The sequence below is a fragment of the Fukomys damarensis genome, unplaced genomic scaffold, assembly GCF_012274545.1.
Source record: "Fukomys damarensis isolate Sample0158 unplaced genomic scaffold, DMR_v1.0_HiC HiC_scaffold_30, whole genome shotgun sequence".
In the NCBI taxonomy this organism is placed as follows: domain Eukaryota; kingdom Metazoa; phylum Chordata; class Mammalia; order Rodentia; family Bathyergidae; genus Fukomys; species Fukomys damarensis.
Window position 1 is genome coordinate 30910865 of NW_022900942.1, and position 11751 is coordinate 30922615.

An 11751-nucleotide genomic window follows, 5' to 3' on the forward strand; every position below is an offset into this window, starting at 1 on the left:
GGAGATTTAGCTCAGTGCTTTCGGAGCCTGACTCGCAAGCGCAAGGACCCAAGTTCAATTCCCAGTACCACAAAAGCAAAAAAAATTACCTTTCACAGAATCGAAGTATTCATTAAATGAGGAGGTTCTGTTGGATGTCACAATATTAAGTAACACTCCTTTTAGCACCACATCACTCATTCACTGTTAAATGGAGGTCATTTACATCTTTAATTTTTATTTTAATTTTTGAAATTTATAAGTAACAGACTTCCATATTACATTATAAAAATTTTGGTATTTATTTAAGCTGCTTAAAACTGCATGCTAAGTTTATTATTTTTAAAAGGTCCACTTAAGAGATTATAGATAGAAGCTAGAAAACAATATTCCAGAATCAAATGATAAAATGATGATACTACAGAAGGTTAGGTCCAGGAAAGTGTTAAGAACAGAAATCATTCATCCTTAAATATTAAACATTTGCTGGCCTGAAGAGTGAAGTAAGATGACTTCAGGATACATTGTGGGCTATTATGAATTCACATTCTATTTTTGGAACAAAATGAGGATAAGTCACAAATCCTATGGATATTTTCAAGGTTATTTCTTTAGAAAAATAGTTCAACCAATGTTAGAATAATGTATAGCTTGTATTTACTTTGTCCAATGAAGTAATAAGAAAAAATACATATTTGTTCGTAGTTATTGTGGTGACAGTTTTACTTCCCTCTTCACATTTTCGGTCACTCTTTTCCACTGGTATCATCAACCAAGTCCCTCAGGCGAGATAAATGGTGCAAGGCCCTTTGTTTAAAAGTATTAAACATATTATAAACCAAGATTTAGGATTGAAAAGCCAATGAAGACAACAAGAAACAGTGATTACATTATTAATTTCAAAATTAGTATGAGAGATGAAGTTAAAGAATATAAATATCAAATTTGGAATCTGTTCCTTATAAAACCTTGATATCTAACTAGTTCAGAGTTAAAATAATGTATCTAATGTTGTGTTAACATTTACTTAAAATTATATTACAGTACTGACATATATCTTTTTAAATTAATTTGCCAAATATTCCAATAATAATAATAGATGTCATCATACTTAACAAAGCATTGTTCCCATGTACTTTTCCCCACAACTCTACAAAATGATTTCTTTTAGTATGCTGTGACTACCACTGAGGAAATAACAGACTAAATTCATTTTTAACATTTACACTCAGGATAGTTTAATATTTTCTAAACACCACTTAAGGGTCAGTTACAGTTCTAAAGAAAATCATTTTTACTGAGTGGGGGAAAAAAAACAGTGACATCCAATAATGGTGGATAATGTTGAACTACATTAACAATGTGGCTTAAAGTAAGGCCAACGTTGTATATCACATCTCACCGCAAAAACTGTCATTCAAAAAACAAAACAAAACAAAACAATGAGGAGCTCCTAATTTTCCAAACTTCCTCTGAATATTCCAATTTTCTCTGTCGTGCTTTTCAGCTCAAGTTAATACTGAATTGCCTTCAATTATGAATACAAGCAACAGACCAGTATATGTAACCTTAAATACCACAGAAGCCACAAAACTTTTTATATCACCTAAATGCCACTGGAGGTATCTCAAAATACCTTTTACAATCATCAATATTTCAGTATGATAACAGATACTCTCTTACAAGTCTTAGTAAACCCACTGATAGAACAAACATGATCTAAGTTTTTTGCCCATAGTATAGAATTCCATATGATGTAACTGACAATATGCCTAACTGTTCACCCACCAAACAATGAGGACTTACTGGTGACCCAACATTGACGCTTTCCCAAATTTCCTTTCTCATTAGTACATTGGAACACATAAAAGAAGGGTTTTTTTTTAATTCAAGCTATGCAAAAAGCTTTAACACAGATATGGCTTTTATAAAATTACTTTTAACTTGTATTTTGCATGTATTACTTTAAATTCATGACTAAAGAAATATATATTATCATATCAAAAAGTTTTAATACGCAAATACATAATTCAATATAATTGATTTCAATTCTATTTCCGTGTAAAAACAGTGGCTAGGAAAATGAAAGAAAAGAGAGAACTGGAAACAAAGAAAAGAAAAATGTATGGTATGGCAGAAAGGAATAAAAAAGTTAAATAAAAATGTGACATTCTGAGTTTCCATACTCAGTGTGCATTTCTTTTCATTTAACTTCTATCTGCCCTCCTTAGACTACAACAATGAATCTACTTGGCTGAGTGGCTACCAAAAAATAATTATTACTTTAAATGTATGTGTAAAAAGTGGAAATAAAGTTGTGAGAAAAAATTTTTCTTGATTTTCTTCTCTGCAACCTTTAAAAACAAATGGCTAATGAGGGAAACATCAACGATAAGGTTACCACAACAAGTAGTCATTTGCAAACATTATGTCCATCAATAGATGAATGGATAGAGAAAATGTGGTATTTACACACAATGGAATACTACTCTGCCATAAAGAAAAATAAACGAGTCATTTGTAGGAAAATGTATACACCTTAAGATCACACTGGTAACTGAAATAAATCTGACACACAAACTTAAATATCACATTGTTTCGCTTATAGGAGAAACCCAGAGTAAAATAAAATAGAAAACAGGAAGGGGTTCCAGGAATGGGTAGAGGAGGGAGAGAAGGAAGGGAAAAGGGATAAAAACAAGGAATTAAGATGTGTTATATCTGGGGATGTAGCTCAGTGGCAGATCATATATCTAACATGTGTGGATCCCTGGGTTCTATCCCCAGTACAATAAAGATGTGTTATGTATGCATACCAACCTCCCACAAGGAATGTAGACATTATGTACTATACCCACGTACAAACAAACTAAATTTTTTTTAAAAAATCCTGAAGAAATTCTTAATGTATCTTATCTGTGGTGTTTACAGTACATACAACTACAGAAACTCAGTTACAAACTATATAAAGGCAGCTTAGTTATATTTTAATTTATTCATAGTGACTTCAGTACCTTAATATTGTTATTCTTTTCTTGCCTATATTAAGCCTATTACCCAGAAAAAAAATGAATGAAAGGTTTTTCATTGTCTTTCAATGCCTCCTATTCTCTAAAAGGTAAAGCATAAACATTTTTAGAATAAAGAAAATAAGGTCATATTTTGCAAGTCTGAGCAGTAGTTCTATCTATCTCTACTATGGAATGAAGACTAGAAAACTGAACAGGAAAAAACTGAGAAAGTGGACAACTTTCTAACTATCATTAAGTCTGATGTGGCCTTTAGTATTGAAAATTACAAAAATCTTTTCCAGTTGTTTCCAAATTATCTATAAACATTTTCCAAAGCTAAATATAAATTATTTTGAAGGATGATTTTGCAGTCGTCTGAAATTATTGACCTTCAAAGTATATGAGAGATATATTACTACTGATTTTTCATGGGTTGTCTTCATGCTATAAAAGATTCTAGGAAAACCTCTTGCTCAAAAACTACAATTCTTTCATTTGCTAAAAATGCAAAACTTTTATTATAGGGGTTGCAGTTAATGTTTTTACTGAATTTCTAATATGGAATATATAAGACAAGGTGAAGTAGTATAGGGATACAAACAAAACCACTACAATTTGATTCCTACTCTAAGAAGAATCCTGGAAAAACATCCTAAGTTGTTATTTGTCATTTACTAGGTGTGACCAAAATAGTGACTTTTTTCAATTACAGTAAATGGCAAATTGCCATTAATCCCCCTCAAGATATTCCCTCTTGCTTTAAATATGTGTATCTCATCATTCTTGCCACTTTCTGAAGCTCAAAAAATCCTTTCATGTTTAGTTGTGCTGTTGGCTGCCCTGACATTCTAAATTAATTCAAGACGTTAACTTTTTATTGTTATTTTGACTTTGGGAAAGAGTCAGAGGTCAGCTGGTGCCAGATCTGGTGAGTAAGTTGAATAAGGATACAAGGTAATTTTTTTATTTGGCAGAAGCTGCTATAAATGGTTGATAAACAAATATGGTACATGTTTAAATTTTAAAAATGAATTACATTAACTACATATTGCCATTCACCCCCTTCTTTCCAAAGACTTGCCCTCACTTTGAACAAATCCATTGTTTTTGACAATAGATCTTTTAATGCAATAAAATATTATTTTAGTTTAAACATTCACTCTATCTTTGGATCTCCTGCTGTATACCTCAGCTGTAATAAGTCCTCCTAGAAAACAAGTATTTCTAATGGGAGAACATCAAGTGTCTACAAGAAAGAAGAGAACCCAAACCAGAAGCTTGGCACTCCCCAAGGCTAAGATGCCTTAAAACTAGTTAGCCACACAACTGTTAAAAATAAAAGCTATTAGTTCAGGAATAAGAAGTTATGTACAATGGACCCTTGCCTTACAACCAATCTGACATACGAACAGCTTGGATTATGACCAAAATTTTAGTTTTAACTTATGAACCATGTCTTGAGTTACAACTCAAATGCCAGCCACTCGTGCTCCCAGATGGTATCAGATACAGATTCAACCCTTAAAGGGTTCTGGAAGGAACATTATAACATGCTTTCCTGTGCAGGGTTAACTGAAAAATCTTGGGCTAATGTCTCTCAAAAGACACTAAGATCTAATTGTATATAGAAGAAAGACTTTGAAGGCTATGTAGAAGAAGGAGCCTAAGCCTTTAACTGACCAACTTAGTTCATAAGCCAAGGGTCCACTATAATAAGATTTTCACCTTAAAAGGGTCAATAAAACATCTCAAGTACAATCTGTATCTTCTGAAGATGCTTACTCTTTAAAGCTAATTGTTTATAGTAGGAGAAAAGTTATTTTAATTCTAGCAAATGTTGAAAGAACCTATGGATCAGTATCCACCTCTTAAGGTAAGTACTTAAACACAAGTTCACTATCAAAGCTCTTAAGAACAAGGGAAAGGTCATTCACTTTAAAATTTAAAAGAAGAATGTGGTCTTTAACCTAGATCTACTGAGGTCCTGCACTTAATCTCAATGAACAATTCACTATTATCATTAATGAGTGTTTCTAACACAGCTTTTCAAATCGCAAGTTCAAGTCTCAATTTTACTTCTTACTAGGTAATTTTGAGTAAGTTTTATCACTTAGAAGTAACAAAAGCACTGACATTTGCTAAATAATTCAATGTTACTCATCATTATCCTTGATTTCTACTATCCTAGTATATACAATACTACATGCAAGTATTATGGCAACATAACTGTAGCTGAGACTTGCAGCATTATCTACTTTTCTATAAAAGACAATGTAACTAAGAAAATTAGACCTATCTATATTTCTAGGTCATTGTATCTACTTTAGATTTCTGTGACTATGTGCCAAATAATACACTTAGGACTATTACTTTTATCCTAAAGAAATATGAAAATAACAAGTTATTATTAGAGGGGATCCACAACAATACCATCTCAAATTGTTATCATTTATTAAAAATTAAGAGAATCTAAACCATTCATATCTGTTATAATTTAAAAGTGTGAAGTATCTCATTGGGTCCTTAGAACATTTCAAATAGGAAATAGCATAGATTTAAGAGAAAGCAATCTTTTTCTTAAAGTTAATATGTTCTAAGAAGCATAAGTATATCCCTAGGACACTTCTAATCTTGCAACTACTTAATTCCACCCTGACTTCAGTCAAAGGAAAGAGCAAGGTGGATTTGCATCCATAATAGTAAAAAATACTTACTTTTGAAGAGACTTAGTAATTGGAATCATATTTTCTTTCAAATGTAATTTAGAGAAATCATCTTCTGAAACCTATTATTAAAAACAACAACAAATTAGAATATAACATTTTAAATATTTTATAATTATAAAATTAAGTGCCATTTAAAATGTGATTAATTAATATTAAAAATATTTTCTGTATTTCCAAAGAATTATTTCCAGCAAACAGTTTTCAGGACAGCATTAAATATTTTTACTTCTCATTTACTCTAAAAATTCTACAACTATCATTTAGGTTCACCTTTGATTTGCTTCTAAAAATATGTCCATTAAAAAATCAAATCTTACATGCATAAATACCAAACAGTTTCTGTGGTGTGAAAAACTAAAAGTGTAAATAAAATCCAAATGGTAAAACTGACAATGTGAAATAGGAAGAAAAGGGCTAAAGGTGTAGGGGAAGTGGGAATGGTAGGGGAAAGGAAATAAGGGAAGAGAAAAAATATGAAAAAATTAAAAAATGGAAACAAAGTTTTCATAAATAGGGAAGGGTGGAAGGGGTAAAGGGAGGGCAGGAGTATGGGGAAAAAATGAGAACCAAGATCTGTCATGTAAAGGTACAAGATCCTAATGATGAATGTAACTGTACTGTGTACCTAAAACGTAGCAATAAACTCAATGAAAAAAAGTAATAAATAAAAATCAAATCTTGAAGGCTGGGAATTTAGCTCAGTGGTACCACACCTGCCTCACAAGCTCAAGATCCTGAGTTCAATCCCTGGTACCACAAAAAAAAATAATATATCAAACCTTGGCTAAAAAATTATACCATTATTGAAAAGATTATGGTTCAGTGATATTTAAAAGAAGGATGTAATATGTAATACTATGATTACTAGGATGTCCAGAGGAAAATTTTTAAATACAATTCAAATGAAGTCTATAGTACTTCTTAAGAACTGATCTACTCATTTGTAATGAAAACTGAATTTCATAAAGCTCTACTGAATAACAGTAACAAAAGACTGACAATAAAAGGAGCTACAACTTAACTAAGCATTTATTGTCAGTATTAAATATAGTTTGTCTCAAAGTACTGTGTGTTCTCAATAACCTCCTTCTGCAGAAAAGGAAACTGATTAGAAAAATAATCCATGTTCAGAAAGACAAAATACTGCATGATTTAATGCACATGTAGAATCTTAAAAAATATAACATATAGGGCTAGAGTGTAACTACCAGTGAGTGGTAGGATAGTTGGTAGTTAGGGAGATACTAGTCAAACAAGAGACTACAATTACTAGGAATGAATTCAAGAAAGCTATTATACAGTATGGTGACTCTAGTTAGTAACAATGTATTATATACCTGAATTTTGCTAAGAAAGATTTTAAGTGTTCTCATCACAAAAAATATGAGGCAATGTATATCAACTTAATTTATCCATTTCACACTACAAATATATATATTTTTTTCAAAAGAGATTATTCACCAAAATATATAAAATTTTTTGTCAATTAAAGAATAAAACAAACTAAAGAATGTAAGTGATTTATTTGCATAAATGTTCCATTTTCTAGTAGGTGGCAGAATTAGAATTTAGATTTGAAAGGGCTTTGTTTTTAAACACTATACTTAGATGAAGAAAATTCATTCCCATAGAAAAAATAGCAAAAAGCAGAAACAGTTTCAAATTTCAAGGATACACAGTTTAAAAACACAATGGTCCTAAAATAAAACATTAGTATTCAAAAGAGTCAATAAATACATAGTAACAAAAGTAAACATCACATGACAAAGATAGATAAATAAATCTTAATACTGAAAAGGTTTTTTTAGGCTTCCAACATAACTACAATGTGGGCCATACATTTTAATTCTGTAGGGCTTTAAAAAACACTTTTGTAATTCATACTGCAGATATAACATCATCATATCTAAATAAGGTATTGGGATTTAAATCATAAAAATACACTGAGGTTAAAAAAACCTTCAGAAGTCTCAATAGTATTAAATATGAATAAATCACTTCCTAAAAAAATAGCAATGCAACTCTACAACATTGGCTATGTGGCATACTGGTATGCTTATAACAAAGAACTAGAAGTTGGTCTGAAAAAGATGTAAAAAGAAATATTTTTACAAATTCATAGCTTTCAATTCATACATCAAGTTTGTGCTTACCTGTTTAATTTTTTCTTTTGGTTCTATAGTTCTATTTTGATTAAAACTTTCTTGTACAGCTTGAAGATTAAATAACATTTGTTTTAAGGCTTCAACAGGACCATGATGTTTGCCTCCTGAAAGGGTAGAGCTCTAAAATCAAAACAGGTAAGTATATGAGCTTAACCATTCAAACCTAAGAAAAGAATTTTTTATTTTGTACTATTTCCCTAATATAAAATAATGCAAAAATCCAAACGAATGTTAATAAAGTTTTTTAAAAAAATCAAAATTGCAACTTATTACTTCCCCATACCTAGTCCCCAAATGAAGTTAGAGAAAATTATAATTAAATGTTTGACATGTCCTTCTAAAACTTGCTCTTTAAAAGTGAACAGTACTGGGCCGGGGATTTAGCTCAGTGGTTTGGTGGACTGCCTTGCATGAGCAAGGACCTGAGTTCAATCCCCGGTACCAAAAAAAAAAAAAAAAAAAAAAAAAAAGTGAACAGTACATGTTTATTTTTCCAAAAAGTAATATAGTACAGTTAATATGATAGCTTTAAATGTCTTCAGAGAGTAGGTACACCAACATGATCTTTTCAGAAATCTAAATGAAACTGGTTATCTGTTGAGTGGGAACTAAAATTTCACATACAATATTCTTTACAAATTTTAAAATGTGCTTTCCATACAGAAAGTGCTGGCTTTTTACCTCTTCAGGGCCACACATCTAAAGAACTACCTTAATAACACTAGAATCTCAATTATCACTGAGTTTATTCCCAAAGAAGGCCACAGCACTTAGTCACATAACGTAGCCAGGAGTCTTTCCAGATAATCTGTAAGGGATATTTTAAATGTCTTTTTTAAAAGTTTTAACAAACTATTATTTTATATCCTTCAAATGAGTTGCTATGTCCTGACAGGTATACACAAAGTTGTAAAGAAGCCTATTAAAATGTCTGTAATTTAACTTTGTTTGGCATGGACAGTACAGTATAGGTACTATTTAAATTTCAATTATAGGGCCCACCCCAAGGGTCCAGGTAGCCACGCCATCTCTGATTGGGTGCCGCCATTGCTACCCTTCAATGCCAGCCAGCAAGGTGAGAACCGGGGAAAGTACCTCGGCTTGGATACCACATCTCCTTCCACCAGCCTGGGCCCAGCCCACGGATCTGGGTGGACACGCCCTCTCTGGTGGGTGCCAACACTACTGCCCTTCCAATGCCAGCCAGCAAGTGGGAATGTCTGAGTCATTAGAGAGTTGGGGGCTGAAGAGCAACAATATCAGGAGGATTTAATAACCCAGAGATTGAATCAAGGACAACCCAACAGCAAAAATAAACATGAGAAAACACTTAAGCAAGATACAAAGACAGACTTCCAGTTCACCAATGGCAAACAGTAGGGCAAAGGAGGATGAAAAGTCTGATGAACCTCCAGAACACTCAGAACTCACAGCACAGAAAGTAACAAAACAGGTCAATCAGGCTCTAGAAAAATTCAAAACAGAAATAATTTCCCAGATAACCATACAGATAGTGAGCAAAATGAAAGTCACGATTTGAAACTCTAGAACAGAAGCTGACAAAAAAATCGATGAGCTCAGGACCATAACAGAAGCCATGAAGGCCCAGCATAAGAAAGAAATGGAAACAAAGAATGCCTAACATAGGAAAGAAATGAAATCCATAAAACATATTCAAACAGATATCCAGGAGATTAAAAACTCTACTGAAAGTGTACACAATACAATAAAAGAATGCAAAGATAGAATCTCAGATACAGAAGGTAGGATAGCAGACAGTGACCGTGAAAGGACAGCTCTCTTAAAAACAGTAAGGGATCATGAGAAATTGATCCAACAACTCCTAGATGTTGCAAAAAAGAATAATATAAGACTGATAGGGATACATGAAGTAGCAGAAGAAAATACAAAGGACTTTAAAAAGCTGTTCACAGAATTAACAACAGAAAATTTCCCAAACAGAGGGGAAGAATTAGACATACAGATAAGTGAGGCATATAGGACTCCAACTAGCCAGGATAAAAAAAAGCTCTACACCTAGACATATAATAATCGAGATCCCAGAAACCCAACAGAAAAACAAAATACTACAAGCAGTGAGAGAAAAGAAACAAATCACATGCAAAGGAAGGCCCATCAGAATCACAGCAGACTTTTCAACACAAACCCTCGGGTAAAGGAGAGCCTGGAGTGTGGCATTTCAAGTCCTAAAAGAAAACAACCTCCAACCTAGACTGACGTATCCTGCAAAACTCTCTTTCAAAATGGACGGAGAAATAAGATACTTCCATGACAAAGAACACCTGAGAAACTTCATGAATACCAAACCAGCACTACAAGGAATTCTAAACAATATCCTAGAAAAAGACCAAGAAGATCACAACACCATGAGGCCCAACAGAGCAAATCAAATAGGCAAGGCAAGAAACTAAAAGGAGAGGGGGAAAAAGTAAAAGAGTCAACAAAAGGACAGTAACATGACAATAAGAAGTCGGTACATATCAGTTATAACCATCAATGTCAATGGCCTCAATTCACCAATTAAGAGAAGACTGGCAGAATGGATTAAGAAGCAAAATCCGACAATATGTTGTATACAAGAAACACAACTAGTGCAAAAAGAAGCCCATAGACTGAAAGTGCAAGGGTGGAAAACAACTCTCCATGCAACAGGAGCCCAGAAAAAAGCACGGTTAGGAGAACCATGCCTTCTCCCGCCCGGCAGCCCTCACTCCAGCCAGAAGGTAGCCTGGGCCCCGATCCACCACAAGAAGGAGAGCCATGCCTTCTCCCTCCCCAGCTGCCATTCCTTGAGCACTAAGAAGGTAGCCTGGGCCCCAATCCACTGCGGGAAGGAGAGACATGCCTGCTCCCAACCTAGCAGCCATCGTTCCAGTGCCAGGAAGGTAGCCGCGTGGAAGCCCCTGAACCCCCATACACCGCCCCCGCGCTCTCAGACCTCCTGACTGTGCCAGTCTTTGGACCCACTCTGCAGAGGCAGAGGTAGTCATCAAGGGTATTATTCTGAGTTCCCAACTTTGAACATCATTAAAGAAAGGGTGTGGGAAACCTGTAATAGAACATTGCAGAGTTCAACCATTCAGAAGGTTGGGGAACTCAATCTTGCAGCCCGAGGTCAGTCAGCATCATGGGGTTCAGCCATCAGCTGAGACCAGGGGTTTTGCATCCTCGCTCTGTCTGAGCCATTAAATGGTAAATACACTATATTGAAATTTTGTTCACTGCAGACATGTTCTGGACTGCTTCTTGATTTCAATTTAATTCAAATGATTTAAGGGTGATAGACTAGTGACTACCACAGGTGGTCAGTGTCCAAGTTGTGCTTGATCTTAATGTGTTGCTGATTGTATCAGTTGGGGTAAAGCATTGCGGTTGATTTGATGAGCTGTTTTCTCTGATGTTATGAAGATGAGAATGTCTATGGGTCGTTAGAGACACAGAAGGTAGGGCACAGCCATATCAGGAAGATTTGGGTGTTAACCCAGAGATTAAACCAACGACAGTCCTACAACAAAAATAAAAATGAGAAAACACTTAAGCAAGAAACAAGGACAGACTTCCAGTTCACCAATGGCAAACAGTAGGACATATGAGGATGAAAAGGCCAATAGTGAAATACCAGGACACCCTGAACTCAAAGCACAGGAAGTAACAAAACAGATCAATCAGGCTCTAGAAAAATTCAAAACAGAAATAATTTCCCAGATAACCACAGAGATAGTGAGCAAAATGGAAGTCATGATTCGAGACTCTGGAGCAGAAACTGACAAAAAAATAGATGAGCTCAGGACCATGATAGAAGCCATGAAGGCCCAGCATAAGAAAGAAATGGAAAAAATAAACGCCCAA

General features: G+C 34.0%; 1 protein-coding gene across 1 annotated transcript in view; it reads right to left on the reverse strand.

Annotated features, from left to right (window-relative positions):
• Positions 1–334: 334 nt before the first annotated feature.
• CUNH18orf54 (chromosome unknown C18orf54 homolog) overlaps positions 335–11751 on the reverse strand; it is a 30234-nt gene continuing 18817 nt past the window's right edge. Inside the window, exons 7-9 of the mRNA NM_001371789.1 lie at positions 7870–8001; positions 5705–5775; positions 335–786 (exon numbers count right to left, since the gene is read on the reverse strand). Coding sequence (NP_001358718.1) covers positions 726–786; positions 5705–5775; positions 7870–8001 — 264 coding nt within the window. The 3' untranslated portion in view covers positions 335–725. The remainder of the gene's footprint in view (positions 787–5704; positions 5776–7869; positions 8002–11751) is intronic.